Source organism: Myotis yumanensis, unplaced genomic scaffold, assembly GCF_028538775.1.
Source record: "Myotis yumanensis isolate MYYU_CA2020_CCGP unplaced genomic scaffold, mMyoYum1.0.hap1 SCAF_1, whole genome shotgun sequence".
NCBI classification, from domain to species: domain Eukaryota; kingdom Metazoa; phylum Chordata; class Mammalia; order Chiroptera; family Vespertilionidae; genus Myotis; species Myotis yumanensis.
Window position 1 is genome coordinate 177896566 of NW_027223752.1, and position 23779 is coordinate 177920344.

The following is a 23779-nucleotide window of genomic DNA, read 5'->3' on the forward strand; positions in this document are numbered from 1 at the left end:
GTCATTAACATTGAACTCATGGTCAAGGACACTAAACTCAGGCCCAAATGAACCTTATCTAGCACAGGTACTTTCTCAGTAAGAGGCATCACAGCCTGCTTGTGTATCGGAAGACGGATGGCACTTCAGCAGTACACTTGGAGGCCATTTCACACAGTGAAATCACCTACAAAAGGCACAAAAAATGCAAAAGGACACTACATAGGCTGCAAAAAGGATAAATTTACAATATGAGAGCTGAAATAAGAATGCAGAGGATAGATTTGATCTTATCAGGGAGTATGGGCTGTTGGTAACTCAAATTTTCCAGTTCTGCACATTTCTGTGAATGATCATGAAAGCATCTCCAGTGTTGAGTTTACAGTTACAAATAAATTTTAAGTGGTATGTGAATTTACAAATACAGAATCAGTAAATAAGATGGATCAACTCTTAAGTGTTTGTTGATTTTCACAGGTCCTTCTCACACAGTCTCATAAATCATGTCCCTGAAAGCTGATATTCATACTTATGCAAAAAAAAAGTAGAATTCTCTTTGGAAGACCAAAGTGGACTTTCTGGGGTAAAATGAAGCAACTATTCTTGGCATTATCATCCTAGAGCAAGGACCACACACTAACACATACAAAATCTAGTACTACCTCCAATTGAATGGCAATGTCCCATTTGCTCAATCTTTAGGTGATGCCTGCCTTTTGAGCTCCATGGTGCTTGCTTTTTGAATGAATTTTGGTAGTACTGAAGGGGTCAACCTATTCCCTACATGGCGAAATGCTTCTAGAAGGCATGAGGTGAGTTTGAGAACAGCTAATTGAGAAACAGGAACCACTATATATGTCAGAGGATAGTATAGCCAGCTTAAGATGAGGAAGGCAGTGGGTTCACATTCTTTCTGGCATTCCTACTTCACTGCTCAAGTCTGTAGAATAAACTTAGTCCACAGTTTGGACACATAAAATCAGTGATTGTGAAAGACTAGTGAGTGGGGAAAAATGGTGGCTGGATAGAGGAAGGGGGAGGAATCTCTCAGGAAAACCACAAACATGGATTTCATGTGTTTGAGAACAAAGATAGAAATAGGTTATTATAAGAATCAACGTTCAGAATCAAGGATAGAGGGCCGTGGTCACAATACAAGTCAAGATCATATTATTTGAAATTATCAATAATACAAAGATGTTCCAATACAATTACTTGAATAAAGTCTGGACTCATTTTATCAATCTTTAAACAGCAATTTTTGGTTATTGGTCATGGGCAGCCCTTCTCTGATAGAGCTTCATGAGGTCTAACATTCTGGGTTCCAGCCTCATCAATTAATCCCTCTCTGGTTGCCTTATTAAGACCTGTGCAAAAGAGCTTCAGTTTTTTTCTCCCAAAAATGAATCAACTTTTTCTGTTTCTAATATTGAACTTTAAAAACATTATCTATAATTTATTTTTACTTTTATCACCAAACTTCTCAAGTAGTCAACATATCAAATTCTGTTAACTCCCTCCATGACCCTTTGCAATCTCTCTCTATTCTCTACCATTCTTAGGAATCTTTGGCTCCGCAATACAAATATCTGTTTTTGAGTTTCCATTCTAAAATGCTTAACTCTAATAGCTACACTACACTTTGTTCTACTTAATTCAAACCAATGACATATCATTATCTGGGTCCCCCCCAACTTTAAAATTTATTAAAAATATTTTTTATTGGTTTCAGAAAGAAAGGGAGAGGGAGAAAGAGATGGAAATATCAATGATAACAGAGAATCAGTGATCAGCTGCCTTCTGCACAACCCCTGCTGGCGATAGAGCCTGCAATCAGGGCATGTGCCCCACACCAGGAATCGAACGGTGACCTCCTACTTCATAGGTCAACACTCAACCACTGACCCACACTGGCCAGGCTCCCCCTACCTTTTAGACTATCATTTACCCCTTCCCTGCATAGTTTTTTACACTTCACAAAATTAGTAGAGCTTCCCTGAGATATCATTTATAGCTCTTTCTAGTTTATTCTTTATAAATTCCCCTTCAGAGATTTCTTCCACATGCAAGCGTTTAAAGGCACTCTATGCTGAGAAATCTCATCTGTAGACTTTTCTATTTTCCCAGCTCTTTCTGGCTATTTTCATCGTACTTTTTGGTTAATGTTCACTGTTTTCCTTTTGTCACCACACATCCACCACTCAACACAGAAATCTGTCTTCTTTTCTAACTCACAAATGAACTTGTTATTGCTAAATAACTAGACTTCTGGGTTTTTCATCTAATACACTTTCAGCCCTTATTTTACTGGACAATTCGTCAGCAATATCACATTGATATTATTTTCTCCTTTGCTTTGTACAACATTTTTCTTTCGCACTTTTTTCTACTTTGCTTTCCCCCTACTGCTTAGGTTTTTCTTGGTTTCCTCTGCTAGATCTTATTTCCCTGCCTGTGCTTGGTCTTCAGTTGTGCCCTTCCCCTTATCTAACCTACTGTTTCTTTACACACTGCAGTGCTATAAATATATATGTCTGTCTTAGGACCTGAGCTCTCTTCAGCATTTGAATCATGTATCCAAATATTTACTGCATATATATTTACTTGAACATGAGGGAAAACTCTGAGGATTAAATAACACATTCAACATGGCCAACATAGACTTCTTCACCTTCTCCCCAGGTCTGCTCTTCCTCATAAGTTGCCTCATCTCTATCTACTTGCCTCCCCTATGTAAAAGGCTCCATCCCCTCTTTTCTAGAGCATATCTTAGGATATCTCATTAATCCACATTAATATATTTAAGTCAATATATTATTCCCATTTTACTGATGACAAAAGTGAGGCTCAGAAATGTTAAGTAATTTGCCAATACAACATCACCAGAAAGTGGCTGAGATAGACTGGTATTTATTACATCCCACATTTCTTTTATGAATTTCTACTCCAGACACTAAGTAAGTCCAGTTCAAATGTGCCTTCTTAAAGAAGCCCTCTCTGATCGCCCCAGCCAAAAATGACCACAGAAGCTTCAACCTGATTTATTTAATTTTAAGATTCCAAGTTATATTACATGTTGTTGTGTATTTCTCTTCAAACTTATAGCAGACTTTGTGTTTAAAGGAAAGAACCAACTCCTGTCAAATGGGAAATATTCTTTCTATTGTGGAAAAGTCTAGTTGTTCAATATGCAAGACTAGAAAAAGCTTCAAGTTCTGTATTTATCCTTAAGCTGCACAACGAATTTCTCTATTAAAATTAAAAAAGACAGTATTGATATTTTCCAAAAAGTTTTATTCTTCTTAGTGATTTATATTCTGCTTCAGTTCCTTGATACTAATTATATAGAGTGTCATAGAACTTCTAATGCATTCTTAATTTGGAGGATTTATACCAGTGCTTTGGGAATTAAAGAAAGCATAATAGAGAAGTGAGAAAAAGTATTACTCAAATAATGTCACCCAAACAAAAAACACTAATAATAAAAGCCATCTGAGAGTATGTAATGTCGTGGCCCTATCTAGCACTATATAAAACCAAAAACTTGAAGCAAGGCAAAAATGACTTGACAATAATCCTTTGCAAGGCAATAGCAAGCATTTTAGAACACAGAGATGTTACATCAATCAATAAAAAGCCTTAATTGTATTTTGAAAAAGTTTCTAAGCTTCCAGCCAAATGAACAGATGCAATAAAATTTTTGAGGATGCAGCATCATAAAGTGTATAGTGGTCATTACTTTGCAGTTTCAGACAGTGTTAATTATTTGTCTTAGCACAGAGTTCACAGAGCAGAGGTAAATTTGCTATATGTTTTTGTAAAAGTAATCATGGCCAGGCACCAAAAACCTGATTCAAGTAAATCTTTTCTCAGAAATAAAATTTAAACTTGCAAATGAATTTAAGGGTTAGTTAGAGAACTTTGCACTTTTGAATTCATTCTTGAATTTATTAGATTCATTCGGGTCAATGGCACTTTTATACCCCCATCAGATTTTTTAAAATCATCCTGGCTCTGTGCCTAAATATATATACATATAAATGCAAACATTCTCAGCAATTAACTGGACAGTACCGGGTAAATGCAATGAGCTGGGAATTCACTGTGCTAACCTCCATTAGTGCTGATGAGAGTTGTGTGCTTAATTCCCTCTCGCTGTTCTTAACTTTCAACTTCTCTGTGGGATCTATTCCAATGCATTTAATTTTAACACCCTGCCCCCACCCCCTGACGAGTTTTCTTACCTCAGTAATGAAGGATTTGGCTGTGGCGGGATTCATAATGAGGATGGCTCTCCTAAGAGTGTCTCGATAGCGATTCAGTTCCTCGATTCTCATGGTATCAAAGAGAGTGGTGATCATTTTATTGATGTTGTTTTCTACCTTTTGAAGTGCAACATCCATCCCCTGCTGAGATACTCTGTCCAGAAACTCCTGTATTCCACGGATATCTAGGAACATCAAAATCCCATCACAGTGTGAACTGGAGCACAGAAGGGAAACAAGAACTGTTTCATTTACAGCAGAGTAGTTTACTGTTCAACATGGAAGGCTGGCTGTCTAAAACTATTAACTGAGTAGCAGGTGAAACTCTCAAATATGCTTAAGATTTAGCATGATTTACTGTGTTTAAGTAACAAATGTGGAGATTATTATTTTTAAAGTGAGTTTCTTTTTCTTCACTGGACATTCTAAACTATCTCACCTGAGGAAAATGTTAGGCTAGGATCCTCTCACTTCCCTAACGCAGTTGTCAGATAAGGAAAGTACACTTGTGATTTTTCCCTCAGGTAAAACATGAATAGCATTGATGAATGAATCTGAATCAAGATTGCTAATATTTATTAAAATAAGGCAACCATATCACTAAACTTGACATTTACGATCTAAATGGAAAGAGAGTTTTGAGGGGTTATCTTCAAAGTGTCGCAGGTCACTTAGACCACAAATAAAATAGCTTCATTTTTGTCTATTTTATGAGAACCACCTCCTTAGCTCAAATTTGGCAAACAGGGTAGGAGACAGTTTTCTTATCAGGAGTATAAGGATTATACTTTGTATATAAAACAAAATTTAACTTAATATTCACACACCCGTTAAGGAAAAAATAAGTTCTGAAAGGTTATCAGAAAAAAATTATGTACAATTTACTTTTAAATAAAGAGGATAAAGTCAAGTCTAAATAAAGTGTTTATAGATTTATTCCTGGATGTATATTCAAGTATCAATAAATGTCTGAACTGCTACCAATATTTCTTCCTAGCACCACATTGACTGTTTATAGAAGGGATTTGAACATTGATAAGTATAATTGGAAAATATATGTTAGAATATAAACTTAATATAGCAGATTTGTTTTTACTATATAATAAACTACATGTTTTCTGCATATGTTCATGCCATACAATGTTTTAAAGGAGAAAACTAGTTAAGGATAAGAAGTAAATGGGGTTGTGGCATTGTCAATGGACTATATAAAAATTCTTAATTGTACACGATTGCATGCATGCAAAATTTGTCTCTCAAGGGAAAGAATTAGTTCATGTGTTTTTTAAGACATTAACAATTAAAAGCAATATATAAACCTATAGAGCAAGACAACAAATAGTCACAAACTTTGAAATTGACATTTACTCATAACAAAATTTATACTTACAAGGTTACAAATTAATTTTAAAATTTTACCTCCTTATTAGTTTTATTTTAAAATAATTGCTGATATAGAATAGATAACTATATAAATGTTACCTTACATTCCTTATTCCTAATTATATTATAAACCCAGGATGGCAGAATCATAGCAGCTTAAAAGAACAAAGCCTCATCTAGAGCAGAACAAGAGATAAAAGAGTGGGGATAATAAATGTATTATGTACTCATTAAATATCCAAGTCTGAAAGTACCTAAGGGGGTAAGATACTCAGGAGTGGATTAGACAAAGGGTTAGATCTGATGCAATTTCACACATGTGGTAGACATGTAACAGGACTATGCACACTAAAGGAGACGTTCTCAAATGTTGGTGTGAATCAGAATCACTTAGAAATCTTATAAAAAAATAAAAATAAAGCCCAGAACCAATATGCCTTTAAAATACATGTCTAGCAGATCTTTGATTTTGAATTTTAAGTTGTTGTTTCGTTTCATTTTTTTAGTTTGAATCACTTCTATGTGAATCTAAATGTGAAAGGGGGACATCTGTAATACGTTTAACAGTAAAGATAAATTAAAAAATAAGTAAATATATAACAAAATTAAAAATACATTGAAAGAAGTAGAGATGCTAAGAAAACACTGTGTGACCAGAGCATAGGCTCCAGATCTGCATGCTCTAGGAAATGCTCTGTTCACAGAAATAATATATCAATGCAACTTCATATCTTAACTTTGATGCTCCAAAAATATTAATTGAATACGGGACAGGATGTTGTATACAAGGAGTACAACAGTGAATACCCTTCTCCACACTGAGACAGACAATAAACAAGTAAACAACAAATACATACAAACCACATCCGTGCTTGAAGGAAACAGAAAGGGTATCCTGGGAGATAATGCCAGGACGAGGAGGGGGATCTATTTTAGTTAGAATATTCAAGGGAAGTTGCTCTGGAAAACTGGTTTTTAAACTGCTCTAAAGGATGAGAAGACATTACCTAGACAGAGAGATAGGAAGTGAAGACAACAGCATGGAGAACATGCCCGTGGGCAGCAAAGAGCTAGTGTTTGAAGTTGAAGGATTCCAGTGTGGTGTAGCCCAGTCAGTAAGGAGGGCAGAGGTAGGTGGAGCTCCTTCTAGAGTGTGGGTCACATTATGTGGACCCTGGTGAGACACAGAGAGGTCTTGCTTTTATTCTAAATATGGTTTTTATCTATTGAAAAATTTAAGTAGAGGTTCTAAGTGGATGACAGGCTGTGTGTTCAGTATGAAAAGCAGTGTAAGTCTGCGAGTGACTTGTTAAGATAGTCTGATTCAAATAGAGTTTGTAAATGATATCCCCTTGATTTTAAAACATTCTGACAGAATTTAGCTTTTATTTTTCAATAGAAGATAAGTTTTATATGAATAGTTATTGGGCCAGAAAAGTGATGTGATAAAATATTCTTAGTATCCCTCTGCTTCCTTATTCTGGAATCATGGTTATCATTGCCTAATACATGTGATTCTGAAAAGTTTTTTTAAATCTCTTTTTTTTGTCCTTCTTGTTAGTTTATTGGGCTGACAGAGATTTAAAAATATACAATTTTCAGGTGCACAATTCTACAACACATCATCTGTATACGGTATTGTGTGTTCACCACCCAAGTCAAGTCCCTATCACCATTTATTCCCCCCTAGGCCCTCCTCAAACTCCATTCACCCTCCAACCCCTGGCAATCACCATAAAATATTTCTGATCTCTAAATAAAGAAATATTTATTTCATAGATGTCTTATAAGATTAGATTAGTGAGGGCATGAGCATGTGTGTGTGTATGCCTATCAATCACATGGCAGTTGCTATTATCCTATATAATAAAAGGGTAATATGAAAATTGACCCCAACAGCAGAACAACTGGTGGCTATGATGCACACTGACCACCAGGGGGCAGACACTCAACGCACGAGCTGCCCCCTGGTGGTCAGTGCATTTCCACAGGGGGAGCTCCGCTTAGCCAGAAGACAGCTCATGGCTGACCAGTGCAGCAGCGGTGGCGGGAACCTCTCCCACCTCCACAGCAGCGCTAAGGATGTTCAACTAACAGCTTAGGCCCACTCTCCCCGGGAAGAGGGCCCAAGCCGTTAGTCGGACATCCCACGAGGGCTCCCAAAGGGATGTCTGACTGCCAAATTAGGCCCAATCCCCCCTGCTAGAGGACACAGGCCAGGCTGAGGGCTCCCACCCCCCCCAAGTGCACAAATTTTCATGCACTGGGCCTCCAGTTATTAATAATAGTACATAACTACTTGTTAAGAGTAACCTCCCCCGTCCATTAGGAGAGAATTGCCTGAAATTGAAGGATGGCTAGCTACCCAAAATAGCAAGCATAATGTCTAAAACATTGGAATGCAGGAGTTAAATAATAATAGCTTTGCTTCTTTGAGAACAACATCAAACACCCATGATATGTGGCAACTGGTACGTCTGATGTGAGAAGAATCTGAACCTATTAGCTGCTCTGTGGAAAATCATCATTAAAAGAGCATGGGCCTTTGGTTTTGTTAATTGATGAATATAATCAACCATTGCAATTATTTAACTACATTATCTGTATGCCTATTAGTTAGCAGGAAATGAAAATAAAGGTTACAGAAATAAAAAAGACAATACGTGGTGTCTGACCTCAAGGAGCTTACAGGCCTGTGGGTGTGACTAAGTGCTGTTTATGGATAGCAGAAAATTAAATAGTAGTTTCAGGTCAGTAGTTCCCAGCCATTACTAATTCTATTGACCAGATAGTTGTATAACAAGTAGTGGAAGGAAGGTTCATTAACTAAGTTATTAAAAATAAAACCAGGGGAAAAACCAAGAGGACTTTTCTCTGTGCACTATAAAGGAACTGTGGCACCAGAATAATGACCTGCCAAAGATGCCCAAGTCTTAATCCCTGGAATCTGAGAATAAGCTAGGTTACCTAGCAAAGTGGAATTAATGCTCCAGATCACATTAAAACTCTTTCTCATGTGAGCTTAAGATGGGGTGAGAGTTTGTATTATTTGGATGGGTCTAGTGCAGTGGTCAGCAAACTGAGGCTTGGCAAATCGCGGCTTGTGAGCCACATGCGGCTCTTTGGCCCCTTCTGTGTGGCTCTTCCACAAAATGCCGACTTCTGCGCATGGGCCACGAAGTTTCAGTCGCACTGTATGTGCATGCCCACACGTGGTATTTTGTGGAAGAGCCACACTCAAGGGGCCAAAGAGCCACATGTGGCTCGCAAGCATGGTTTGCTGACCACGGGTCTAGTGTAATCACAGGGTCTTTAAAATTGGAAGAAGGAAGCAGAAGAGGAGAGTCTAAGGCAGCCGTGGGCAAACTATGGCCCGCGGGCCGGATCCGGCCTGTTTGAAATGAATAAAACTAAAAAAAAAAAAAGACCGTACCCTTTTATGTAATGATGTTTACTTTGAATTTATATTAGTTCACACAAACACTCCATCCATGCTTTTGTTCCGGCCCTCCGGTCCAGTTTAAGAATGCATTGTGGCCCTCGAGTCAAAAAGTTTGCCCACCCCTGGAGATCTGACTACTGAAGAATTAGTTGACTTTGGGGAAATTTCAGAGAGAGACAATGTTGCTGGCTTTGAAGATGGGACTCTAGAACTGAAACATATAATATTAGTAACCAATGTTACCCCAATTTAATTAGAAAAAAAGGAAAAAAAATATAGGATTATCTGGTAAAAAATTAAATAGGAAACGTTTTTATAAAAACATTAAGAAACATAAATATATTAATACCTTTCCCAATAACTTTTGTTTTCAGTTACTATTTAGTCTACTCTATGGAGGGGATGACAACTGAAAAAGGTAATTATGTTTTAATGTGATTAATGTCAATAAAAGAAATGGAACAAAGGAATGAAAGCATAGGATAGTAGCAACTAATCACACCTTATCAGTGCAAAAGGAAAATTATTCAGCTTAATTACCAGGGTTGTTCTGATGAAAGAAAATAAGATGTGCAATATATCAAAGCAGTTTGTAAACTGTGAATTTCTAAGCAATGTATATTTTCATTATCAAGACTTTATTAACCCAGTCAAAAGTCCAATTTTCCCTTAATTTTCTTTTACTATCTTTTTCTATATAAAATACAGAAAACACAAGAGAATCTTGATAAAGACTAAAAGTTGGTCTTGGTAACATCCTCACACCTTTATATTCTCGCAATCATCAATTTCTCTGACATATTAACTAACCTTTTTAGACCACTTCCATGACAACTCTCCAAGAGGCAGTGGCTGATTGAAGCTCAATAATTTTCTTTATTACATTGTATAAAATAATGACAATTATGATCACTAATATAAGATTAAATTTAATCTTTATATGAAAAATGGATGAGTTGCAGCAGATATTGGAATGTAATGTATAAACACATTTCAGAACTGAGCTCAGAACCAGAAATATTATTCATTCATTGCAAGCCAATAGTCAGCATCTAAATAGATCCCTTTTGGAATCCAGTCTCTGCTTATGATGTGCCAAGCACTGTGAGAGGTACTTGGAAGAGAATGTTGAGCAAGACAAACACAATCCCTGCCCTCAATGAGCTTGCTGTCTATACCCACTGTTGATAACATAGACCCTACTGCAGATAGCAGAATCTTACAATACTACATTCTCCAAACTGTAGTGGCAATTTAACTAAATTTAATGGCATTCAAACAGTAATTCTCAGTCTCATCATTATATTCAAATATCACCTTTAAGATATTAAATTTGGTAGAAAGAGATTCATCATTAATTATTTGTAAGTTTGATTTTTTTCCCATCTACTCATCTCTTTTCCTCATTTGAGTAGATTAGGTACATTTAATCATTTTGATCCCTTAATGCCTTGAAGACCTCATTTGGAGCAAAAGACCTTAGTACTGTATTCAGCCAATCTTGATGTTTCTGAAATTATGACAGAAGGCAGAGTTTTAAAATTAATATTTAAAATCTTGTGACTTTTCTTTCAGATAGAAAGGAATATGTCATACTGCTGGGTACATAAAATACATCATTGGGCAGAATAAATTTTCCCAACATATGAATAGGAAAGTATACTCTGTAAATGTCTTCTTTCCTGAGAAAATAAGGTTTTCAACCATTGATTTTAAAAAATTGTTTAGAAGAACCCTTACTTGAAAAGGAACTTGAGACTATTGAGTATTTCCTTGCCATTTGTAGTGTATTTAGAAAATAACAATAATCTATAATAATAAAAGGGTAATATGCTAATTAGACCAGTCATCTTCCAGACGTCATTCCGGACCTCCTTCCTGATGAAGCTGAAGCCAGAGGGAAACCAGTCTGGGTCTGGGTACCTGCTGGTGGTCCAAGGGAAGCCGGCCTGAGCCCCAGTTGCCTGCAGGCGGCCAGAGAAGGGAAATAGCCCGGGTCCTGGGTGCTTGCCGGTGGCTGGAGGAGGGAAGCCCGGGTCCCAGGTGCCTGAGGGAAGCGGGTGCCGGCAGCTGGAGGAAGGAAGGCCTACTCTTGCACGAATTTTCATGCATTGGGCCTCTAATAAAATATAACATTAGATTTTGAGGTGACACAGTTCAGCAATAGAAGTCCATTACTGAGATTTTCTATTTGGTAAGAATTTTTGGCTTTCACATTAGATCATAGTGTTTCAATATATGCATTATCTTTACAATAATGCTGATCAATATATATATATTTTAAATATATATTTCTTTAGTGATATCAGAGAGGAAGGGAGAGGAAGAGAAAGATAGAAACATCAATGATGAGAGAATCATTGATCGGCTGCCTCCTACACACCCCCTACTGAAAATTGAACCACAACCCGGCCATCTGCCCTTGGCCGGAATTGAACCTGGGACCCTTCAGTCCGCAAGCCGACGCTCTATCCACTGAGCCAAACTGGCTAGGGCTGATCAATATTTTTAAAGGACATTTTACTGATGAACAAATCCAAACATATCATTTTACCTGCTTGACATAATATGCACTAATGCAAAGGAAATAGTTCAGTAAGATGCTTGGATAAATTATATGATTATGGAAGCTCATTGAAGTAAATGAGAGAACTGAAAGTTGGAATGTGGCCAAATGAGTACTAAACAGCTTTAACATTGTCTAGAGCAGTGGTTCTCAACCCCTGGGAATCTTTTTAAAATCCTGATTTCTGGGCCTCATCCTCCGGAAATTCTGTTTCTTTGTTATGGGGTAGGGCCACAACATTAGTAACAAAGAAACAGAATTTCTGGAGGATGAGGCCCAGAAATCAGGATTTTAAAAAGATTCCCAGGTGATTCTAATGTGCAGCCAAGGTTGAGAACCACTGGTCTAGAGAGACAGTTAATAATAAAGTCATTAGATAGTTGAAAATATCTTCAGGGCAATTGTAAATACTTTCAATCAATTAAGAGGAATGTGTCCATTTCATGGGCCTTCATTAAACCTACATCAAAATGCATGGAATATATTTTGTGTTTCCAAGGAATGCAATCATGAAGATAGTCATTCAGTATTCATTTCAAAGGGGCCCATTGTATGACAATTTAATTACAGTGGGGCCTTGACTTAAGAGTGTCCTGACTAATGAGTTTTTTGAGATACCAGCTGTCTCTTGGCAGATTTTTTGCATTGAGTTGACAGAGTAATTTGAGTTAACGAGCTCCTTAACGAGCTCGGTCTCAGAAGGAATTAAACTCGTAAGTCAAGGCCCCACTGTATAAGAAAAGGTTGTCATACTGAATCCTTAAGGATAGTGTTTAGGTATATCAAATCACTCAAATATGTATTGACCCTTAATATAATATTATTAAATCAGTGTTTTTAGATGCAGGGGAGACAATAAGTAACCCATTTAGTATTACATAAAGTTGAGTTTCTTCTTTTGTGTTTATGTGTATGGGTGCCAAAGTACTGTATCCAGCCAATATATTTATCTATGTACACAAACAAAGGAAGAAACTTGATTATCTACATATGTATATAGTAGTTATTTACTATACTCCAGTAGTAATTCCCATGCCACACTACTTTATTTTATTTACTTTTAGGTCTTTGATTTTCAGAAATTCAAAGTTTAACAAATTAGAGTAGAGATTTACATATGACCAAAAATCTTGTTGTAAAAGAGAAAATACTATACTAAACCTGTAAGGAAAATGTCAGAAAGGCTAAGTACATAAAATAAGTTTAAGCTGACCAAACACACATAAACAAATTCAAAATTAACTTAAAAAGTTTATGTTTCAAAGGCAATGGTAAAGGTTAAATTATAAAGACATATATTTATAATTTTAAATATTTAACATTAAACATTTAATATAATTAAATTTGATATTAAATTAAAATATAAAATAAGTTAACTTAATTAATACATTTCAATTTAATCTTTAATTTAATTTTTCATAATTTGAGTTAAATAATTTTTTCTTCCAAGTAAAATTTCCTTCAGATTGGTAAGGGAAGCCCATGTGTCCTTATATGCCTACCTTTCACTCAAAGAACCATCATGCATTTCAGCTGTGACTGAGAGCATGCCATGCCCCAACCAAATTATTTGGTTCAGGGATTAGCATAGGACCCAAACAGGGCCTGAGACTTGATATATGGATCTATTTCCATATAAATTATATTTGATAAACAGACAAAGAAGGGGAAGAATCTTTGTTTAGTATAATAACCTGTAAGGATATGCTGAGAGTAACCAGTGCCGTCTGTCTTGCCTAAGAATAAAGCCAATAGTTGAACTGAAGTAGAGATGAGGGTATCTAAGTGGGTATCTCACTACTTTCAAGTTCATGTCTCTATGTCATTACCATAACAAGCTGTTTAGATCCATTATTATTATCCATATTATTCTTCCAGTCTCCATAACTAGATCCATTAAAATGCACCTACCAATATATCCATGCCAATATCAGGCTGGGATCAATATTGTTTCAGGCAAAGGAAATGAAAGAACCCAAATAGTTCATTTGATAAAGAGTACTTCAACCTTTCTGCTTTTCTCACTCTAGTAAATCAGTTCTATTCAGTTCTCCCAGTCCTGAAATTCAACTTTTGTCTCATCAATACTTTCAGAACAGAATCCTCCCACTAAAGCAGTCTATCTGCTTTGATTCTATTTTAAGGACCACCTACTCCTATAAGTTCCTGGTTTCTGTATATTGTCAGTTCCCTGATTCTGGAATCTAGCCATTCACTGGTATATTCAATTAATTACTTGCATAGACATCTCTGACAGTGAGCCTGCCTAGATTACTGCCAACTGCTTTTAATAACTCTCCCTGAGTATCTTATTCCCCCTACTTGACCAAACTTCCTCTCAGAGATTTGGTTAAAAGCTAAGCAAATTAAGAATGATGCGGAATTAAAAGGGTAGGGCAACATAATGAGTAATAGAATAAAGAGTTAGCATAAAATTTTTAACTTGCAGAAATTATAAGGAAACACAGCAAGGTATAAGTGTTTTTATTTTGCTAAAAATTGTACAGGTCTTGCCTCCGAAGACTCTAAGTGCATGTGGCAATGAGTAAATTTATCAGTTCATATACTGATACTGAAAAATGAGAATAGATAAGGATAAAGAAATTTAGAAAGGTAAAATATCTGAAAAGCACATTATGATGAAAATGGGAAATTGCTCTTGGTATTTAGGTAGTAGATATTGAAGAGAGTAAATTATATAATATAAAATACTTATTCTAATTCCTGGCAAATAAAATATATAGAGATATTATTTTTAATATTTTTATTGCTGCAAGACTTTCTATTGGATCAGCTATACTTTGTGAAAGCTTGTAGGATTTTGAGAGGCAACAATCAAATCAAAGTCCACCCATACAGCCTTTGACTATTGCTGCTGAAGTTAGACACTTCTTTTATCACTCACCACTAGGGTTTAGTTTGCATTATTCATAATACTTACGTTATTTTCTCTATTAAGAGAGTCATATAAGTATTTTACCTCTAATTTTTTTTAATTGTAAGCTTCTTAAAGGCTAAGACTATATTCTGTAAAACTTTTTTATCTCATATTTTACATTGCTCTAAGCAAATAAGCAATGAACATTTGCTGAATGACACATTTTTAAAAGCTCAACACTTGCTAAACTCTTTTAGAGCCTTTTAGAAAATGCCTTGAATCAATCCATTCAAATAAAGTGTCCACATTTCTTTTCTCTTTTCATGCATTTACTACGAATCAAAGACTTGATTATTCGTTGTTAGGGAATTTAAAGTAGACTTTTATACTGTGCCCTTAATCATAATTAACTGTTTTTGAAAAAGTATTTCTCTAATTAACTGGATATAGAAGCTTAATCATTTTTTTAAGTATATTTCTCTAAGCAAAATATATCTTCAATAACATTTGGCTCCAGCAGGCTGTCTGATTCCATCCATAGATGATGCTTAATTCATTCATTAATGAAAGTAATTCCTGATAACCAAGATAAAAGTCAAGTGCAAATCCAATGTTTGAACTTAAAATGAGGACACTGATGAATGGATATGTAAATAAACATAACCCTCTTCAAGGTACAAGGTATTTGGATAGATTGATGTTTATTTTGGACTCTTGCCCAGTTCTTTACTAGCAAGATTTATTGTAAGAATCAAAGGGAAATTTTCTTTCACTAACAAGAGTATTACTGGAGATAACTTTAAGGATAAAAGCAAAGTAATTTTAATAAATTATTAAATTAAATAATAAGTCAGAAGCAAGTTTTTCATCAAAGTAAAGAAAAATGCTTTTTAAAAATTATTATTCCTAAAACCCTGCTTCTATCAGCGATATTCCTCACTCCTCCAAAGGACAGAGGAGTTTCATCCATGGGCATTAAGGGGACCCAGTCATACACAGAGCTTAGAGCATCTTATTTGCTAAAAGGAAAACAGAGGGAAAGAAAGTGAGGAATTTCAAATGAATGTAAATGATTCTATGTGACTACAAATTTAGAGTACATTTGCAAAAATATTTGCCTCATTAATAATAAAAATGTATTATTTTAATTTCCTAATGTAGCCCATGTAGGACTTAGAAACAAGATGACAAAGGATTTCTGCATGGACAGTTATATTAAAGAGTAAAATTCTCATTTCAATGTTATGAAAATGCCTTTATCCAAAAATCACTTTTCTGTTCTGTATCTTACAGGATTATTTTGATAGGACTAACTAAAAGTCTTTTCTCACCTTAAAGAAAGATTTAGGGTTTAAAAATTCATTATTTCAAATTATGTTTCAGCAGAGGTCATAAGAATGCTATTTATGGTTATAAAAATCATATATAATCTGATTGAAGAAAACAGACAGACCCATACTCAGCATATTGGTTCCTTTAGTAGAATTTACTATGTTCAGTAAATAATCCTATCCTTGAATTTTGAATGTGTGTTCAATCCTTATTTTTACTGATGAAGCAATTATTTTTTTTTTCTTTTTGTTTATTTTATTCATTTCAGTCTCTTGGTCTTTGTTTGGTGACCCCCAAATAACTTGAATTAAGCAACAAAAAGAACAATTTCCGTGCTGGACACAAAGGAGTGTGCTTCCGGAGAGTGCCACAGACTTTTGGCTGAAATCTACCCATCAAGTTTAATGTGACTCTGGCTGCCAAAACCCCAGGCAACCTTTGAATATTTAGGGCTAAATGTAACTACCCCTTGCTTTGGTCGCAGGATCTCTTATTTGTTGCTCCCCAGATTTCTGCCAATCTTTTTATGCTCAGTTCTATTGATGCCTCTTTCTGGCTGAGTCTTGTATATCTGTTTTCCAATATTGTTCACAATGCTGAGAAGGTTAAGACAAGAAAACCATTATTTTAAAAATGTTTATTTATTTGCTAAGGAAAATAAGTTGCACTGCAGGAGGTAAAATTATCTTGCTGTTTTTGTTGTTTGTTTGTTTCATACAACTGTAAAAACTAGACACATCCATAGTGGATGTAAAAATTCTTCTCAGATTCACTCTTAAGGCAAATATCTGAGGAAACACATATTTCAAAATATATATTCCTTACCAATCTCTGTTTATCTCTCTCATTTGATTATATCTATCTTTATTCCCCCAATGACAAAAAAAGAGAGAAACTATCTCTGAGATCAGTTAGAAAACAAGTAGATTACTTCAGAAAAATAAAATAATCAAAAACAATATCATTTTTGCTTAATTAAATGCAAGTAAAAAATTCCTAGACAAAGCATCTTTGCAAATTATGGTAAATTTAGGACAAATGCATTTTGTTTTACCTTGGAAAGTTAAATAAAGTGTCTCATGCTACTCAATATTTTGTGAGACTTCATATTGTAGACAATATGCCATGCTAACTTTCAGTAACATAATTTTAGTGACCTCCAAAGAGTTAAGTACTAAGGAGTTATTGAAGTATTCGTAAGGGTATAAGCATGATATGTCAGATACTTTTTAACCAATAAATAGAAATAAGCATTTTTTCAGTGTTCCAAGATCTGTCCAAAATGGTTTTTTATTATTAAACTAGAGGCCCGGTGTATGAAATTCATGAGGGGCGAGGGGAGGGAGGGTCTCATCAGCTCAGCCTGCACCCTTTCCAATCCGGGACCCCTTGAGGGATGTCTGGCAGTCGGACATCCCTCTCACAATCCTGGACCGCTGGGTCCTAATCACTCACCTGCCTGCCTGCCTGGTCATCCCTAACTGGCCCCCCTGCTGGCCTGGTCACCCCCAACTGCCCCCCACCACCGGCCTGGTCACCCCTCATGGCCCCCCCGCTGGCCTGGTCACCCCACACAGCTTGCTCTTCAGTTGTTTGGTCGTCCCTCACTAACCCCCCTGCTAGCCTAGTCGCCTCACACAGCCTGCTTGTTCAGTTGTTTGGTCGTCCCTCACTAACCCCCTGCTGGCCTCATCGTAGGTAGCCATTTTGTGAGGGCATGAGGGTTAATTTGCACATTACCTCTTTATTATATAGGATTATATAGGATAGAGATATAAATGTTTTTGAAAGGGGAAAATATAGTATTGTCTTTATGACTTCCAATTACTTGAAAATAAAGATGCATTGGAGTTAGATTTCTTTTGGAAATATGTATTGACAGCATTTGGTATAGGAATTTATATTAAAACTAGAGGCTCAGTAAACAAAATTTGTGCATAGGTAGGGTCCCTAGTGGCTGCCGGCTGCCAGCTGGGGCCTCCCTTCCCTTAGCTGCCTGTGGCCACTGATGGCTGGGGTGGGGCCAGCAAGGGGGAGGGGCCATGGGCGGTTGGCTGGCTAGACCCGCCCCCTGGTCAAACTCCCAGTCGAGGGGACAATTTGCATATTAGGCTTTTATTATATAGCATTTGACTCCAAAGGGATTTAATAGAAATGATTGAACTTTTCCTTAAAATTTCTGTTGTTGCTGCTAGATTTATTAGAAGAATCTGACAGGACAAAAAAACCACAAATGATAACGAGTAAGCTCCTCAAAATTTTTCAAGATTTAATAAAGTTGCTTGCCATAAAAATATCACTTACAAAACTCACACAAATCGCAAACACTTACCATATTCACTGTCATAGAATATGATGAATTTCTGCCAGGCATATTCTGTGATCACTCTCAGGATAACCTCATTTAAGTAGACAGGTGGGCGAACAGAGAGTGTGTAGTCATCATTCCTGTTGCTCCGGGTGAGTCCACAGCCACTCCTTGGGGTTCCAGCTGTTGCTCGCTGGATGAAGAGGTGGGGGATATGCATAGCATCTGCCAAAGACTGGAGGGATCCCGCTGATGTGCAACCAATGGAGCTGACCAGGGCCAAAATGCCTTGATTCATAAGTTCACAGGCTGCAAAAAAGCATAGTAATATTGGACTGTCAATGAGTTCATGTATTTTCTCTTTTTTTGAGAAGCAATGAATTAAGCTTATGAGCTATTACACAACTATGTAAAATTTTTTTAAAGGAACATTCTAACTGAGGAGATCCTCAAATTACAAAATGCTATTGAAATATAGTTTAAAAATTCTGCCCTTTAGTTATTTAGCCTGTGCAAATTACTTAGGTTCTCTTGGTCTCAGTTGCATCATCCATAAAGTGAATGAAATAGCATAAATCTTGCAGGATTAGCCCTAACTGGTTTGGATCAGTGGATAGAGCGTCAGCCTGCGGGCTGAAGGGTCCCAGGTTCTATTCTGGTCAAGGGCATGTACCTTGGCTGCGGGCACATCCCCAGTGGGGAGTGTTCAGGAGGCAGCTGATCGATGTTTCTTGCTCATCGATGTTTCTAACTCTCTATCCCTCTCCCTTCCTCTCTGTAAAAAATCAATAAAATATAAAAAAAAATCTTGCAGGATTATTGCCAGGGTTAGATATAGTTCAGTGTCTGTTATCTGCCTCTCAGATGATGGGCATTCTATGCTTTTATAATTATTAATGTATAATTCAGAGAAAAGGTAATGCCTTACTGAATACATAATATAATGTTTTCAAAAACAAGATAATATGTAAACTGGTGAATGAATGAAGTGGGGTGGGGTGTTGAAGGGTTTGAGTAATGATTTCTGGCCATAGAAAACAGAGCCAGCTGGGATTTAAAACTTTGATAACACTTTGTCTCTTTTACTAAACTGGAGAATTGAAAATGCTTTTGTTTTGTTTTTTTTTTCTTAACAAATTAGAAAACACAGAGTCACATCAAATACTAAATTTCAGCAACAATATCATTCTGGTTTCCAGCTGAATAATTTCTTATTTCTACTATATGATTTATGGTCTCTACTTTAATTTCATTTTAACCATTTTATATATGAATATATGCTAACTTCAAAAAATATATAAAACTAGAACAGATATAAATTATAAGTAAATGTAAAGACAAAACATACATGGGGAAAAAAGAGACAAGAAGTGATATCTCAGAATGCCAATCTTTAAAATAAAAACATTACAAAGAAAAAAATAAATAAGTAAATAAATACAAAGAAAAGTAATTCAGAAAGAATCAAGGCAAAATAAATTCCATTTAGAAGATTATTTGTTATAATTGGCTCTGTCTTTATTCTAAATTTTAGGCATTCTAATTCATATATTCTAAACATTCAGACTTTAATATAAATTGTTTTACACAGTTCTTGAAAATTCAAAGGAAGACTGAAATGATAAGTACCTACATGTAATTAATTGGTCAGTTAATGAAAGCTGACAAAGTGTAAGTTTAGAAGTACTATCTTAATGGCATGCATATAAACATCAAATAAATTAATTATGATTAATGGTAAGACAACTAATATATACAAAATAAATTAAAAATTATTAGGCATATAATTTTCAAGGATAAGAGAGGTTATATGGTTTTAAATAAATGTGAAAAATAGCACCAGAGAGGAATCCTTCTAGACCATAACAGATTGAGGTTAAAGTTTTATTAAAAATCATAGTAGCTACTCATGCCAAAACCGGTTTGGCTCGGTGGATAGAGCGTTGGCCTGTGGACTAGAGGTTCCCAGGTTCGATTCCGGTAAGGGGCATGTGCCTGGGTTGCGGGCACATCCCCAGTGGGAGATGTGCAGGAGGCAGCTGATTGATGTTTCTCTCTCATCGATGTTTCTAACTCTCTATCTCTCTCCCTTCTTCTTTGTAAAAAAATCAACAAAATATATTTTTTAAAAAATCATAGTAGCTACTCATGTCCATGAAGTCAGTACAGAAAGCAATATAAATTTATTGTTATTACTTTCAATGAATTTATGCAAAACGACTGGTCACTAGATTGCTTCATTATTATAGTAAATAATACCATTACTGATTATATAAGCAAGTAGAAATTCACTTTTAGAAAATATTTTGATTAAAAGCTTGGATTATTTAGCATTTAAAATAAAAAGTAGAGAACAGTATTAATGTATAAACAGTTGAATTCTATTTTTACGTTACACTAATTAATAGTAATTAAGCTCTGATAAGTTAGGCTAGGTTTGTTAGAGCATCGCCCCATGCACCAAAAGGTTGGGTTTCATTCCCAGTCAGGGCATATACTACAGTTGGATGCATAACAGAGGCAACTGATCTATATTTCTCTCTATCTCTGAAAAAAAAAAAAGTCTGCTAAAAAATAAAAATAAATAAATAATGATTAAATAAATATAACATTTAATATAAATCGACCACAAAAATTATAAAGTTATACATATAAAAGTTTGAGATAAAAAAATGTTTAACATTATATTCTGTCACATGTAAAAATATATGAAAATTACCTATTTTAATCTTCAGATTTAGAAAGATTAACTCCAGAGTCATATATTAATCATCATGTAGCAGATAAATTTGATGCAGTAGCCTATATAATAAAAGGGTAATGTGCAAATAGACCGAAGAGCAGAACGACCAAACAGCAGAATGACCAAACAACCAATCAAAGCGGAATATGCTAATGATATGCTAAGGCTGCTCAACTGCTCACTATGACATGCACTGACCACCAGGGGGCAGATGCTCCGACTGGCAGGTTAGCTTGCTGCTGGGGTCTGGCTGATCAGGACTGAATGAGATGGGCTGGTCATTCCCTGGAGCCCCCGATAGTACACCATTGGGGTCCCTCAGCCTGGCCTGCGCCCTCTCACAATCTGGGACCCCTCAGGGGATGTCAGAGAGTCAGTTTCAGCTCTATCCCGCAGGCCACTCCCTTGGGAGGGAGCCAAATGGAGGGCTCATGGCTGGTGAGAACTGCTGTGGCAGCACGAGCCTCTCCCAGTTGGGACTGATTAGGCACAAGCCCAAGGCAGGCACAGTGGGGCCAGGATGAGTGGGAGCGGCAGGCAGGAGCTGCAGGCAGCATTGGACTGTGGGTTTCGGCCTGATCCCTGCAGGCCACCCAGAGGGACCCCACCTGTGCACGAATTCGTGCACCAGGCCTCTAGTATAATCTATAATTCCCTTCAATCAATTATGTTACTTCCTGTTAACCTCTGTGAATAAGAGCACAAACAACATACACAAAATACCAACTTCTGCGCATGGGCCACAAAGTTTTAACCGCACTGTACATGCGCGCCCGCACGTGGCATTTTGTGGAAGAGCCACACTCAAGGGGCCAAACAGCCGCATGTGGCTCATGAGCCGCAGTTTGCTGACCACTGTCATATACCAACCACGATTGTTGGGTAAGTTGGCATTCTGGGACAATATTTTGAGAAAAATTCTGAGACGCAGTAAGAAAAAGTACCAAAATCATTATGCTAAGTGTCTCAGAGGAAAAGATGAGGGGAGGAGAGTGGTCATACACAATCATTCCTCTTATACTGCTCTACCCGCTAATGTTTGTGGCTGTCAAACTGCACACCTTTTCCAAATAAACAAACAAACAAGCAAACAAATAAATAAATAAATAAAAGAATTCTCTGGTCTATAACTCATTGTCCAATAACCATTTCACCATAGTAAGAAAATGTTATTTGTAACCTTATGGCAAAGAAAAGATAGATAGAGCTGTCCACAGGGGAAAGTTCAATTGAAGATTGTCTCTTGTCAGGTTTGGTAAAATAGGTAGTTCCACTAAAGAGAAAGGAAGAACTCACATGCAGAAAATGGATTGTGACTCCTTGACCCAAAACACAACCCCAGCTGGACATATATAGGAAAGGTTCTGCAAGGCAACCTACCAAGTCTATATTTGATGCCCACTTTGCCTCATTTTACCAATAAAAAATTTGGGTTTAAGGAGAGAACATACTAATTGTTTTGCTCTGGACATTGACCTTCCATAGGGTCCTATATAAAGTTTAGTATAAAATAGAGACTACAACTAGTGACAGCAGAAGAGAGATTTGAGAAAACAAAGAGCCACAGCAAGAACAGAAACAAAACTTAGTGAAGCAGCCTACAATTTGCTACAAGAATTTCATGTCTTGACTGTTAGAACACCACGTTATTTAGTTTTAGTTCCATACAATGCATACTTTATTTCATTAAAAAGAGTGTGAAACTAAATTTGCAAGAGAACAGTGTTTTGTGGGCATCTTCACGATTTAATTATAAGAATTCAAGCCAAGGACTTCTCAATGACATATTTCTTTCACGCTTTTATTTCAAGCCCTGTGATTTACTTATATTATGTATGCATGTACGCATGCACCTCCGAACATATAGAGCATATTGAACAGCTGCTTGTTTTGTGACTCCAGCTGCTTTGAGATTTTAACACTATCAAAGATGTTAGATTCTCCACTAATTGCTGAAAGCTCACTTTCCTCTTCTTTCTCTCTCTTTTTTTTCTCTTCCTTTTAATTGCAGTGATCAAAACTTTCACCCTTTTTGGTCCCTTAGCAGTTATGGAAATGAAGTTCTCTGTATAAATGTATACTTTTAAGTTAAATGATACATACGTTATCTTAACTTGCTAGTAGGTATAAGGTATAGGTAAAGAAGAAACACAGAGTTAATAAGAATTATAGTACCTCCTAAAATAATTCTTATCTTGTTCCCCCATAATAATCAACGAAGAAGACTCCATTTTTTTCAAGTTTCTCCAACTCAATGCAGCATACCATATTTCCAGAATTCTAAAACATTTATAGTTTCTATCTTTTATCACATGGGGACATATTTTAAATAGCTCAATGTATTTCATATGATGGATTACTTTTCTTGAAAAATTCATTAATCAATATTGACCTTTACATGAGAACATAAGGTAACCTTCCATGGCAGATGCGGAGGATTTATAAAATTTTTGAACAGCTGAATTGAACTTATTTTTTGCTATTTAATCCAGTAATGAGTCACAAGCATAGTATTTGCAATTGCTTTTTTTCCTTTTTCATTCACCAAAAAGCACCTGACATTTGCTTTTCTACTTGTAAGAATATACTGACACAAAACATTTTCAGCCTATCAGACATTTAGCCATCTTTGCAAATAGGATTCTTGGCAACCAACTGAGAAGTGGGATATGAAAGGTAGGATTAATTTGACACATTATCAATGTTGTTTGCCAAAAATATAATCATTTGGGACAAATTCTTCTAAATAAAGATGATCTTTATATATAGATAGTGTTACAAGGTCTAATTTAATCATAATTATCTACTTAGAAAGTGAGAATACTGAAAAATATTCATTTGATCATAATTGAAAAGCATTAAGGCTTAATTTTCTTTTATAAT

The 23779-nt window shown here is 36.0% G+C and overlaps 1 protein-coding gene across 3 annotated transcripts in view; it reads right to left on the reverse strand.

The window, feature by feature from the left end:
• GRID2 (glutamate ionotropic receptor delta type subunit 2) overlaps nt 1-23779 on the reverse strand; it is a 1396175-nt gene that overhangs the window by 707082 nt on the left and 665314 nt on the right. For all 3 annotated transcript variants that reach the window (XM_070392701.1, XM_070392704.1, XM_070392700.1), the window contains exons 3-4: nt 18178-18462; nt 4224-4429 (exon numbers count right to left, since the gene is read on the reverse strand). In XM_070392701.1, the coding sequence (XP_070248802.1) occupies nt 4224-4429; nt 18178-18462 (491 nt within the window). The remainder of the gene's footprint in view (nt 1-4223; nt 4430-18177; nt 18463-23779) is intronic.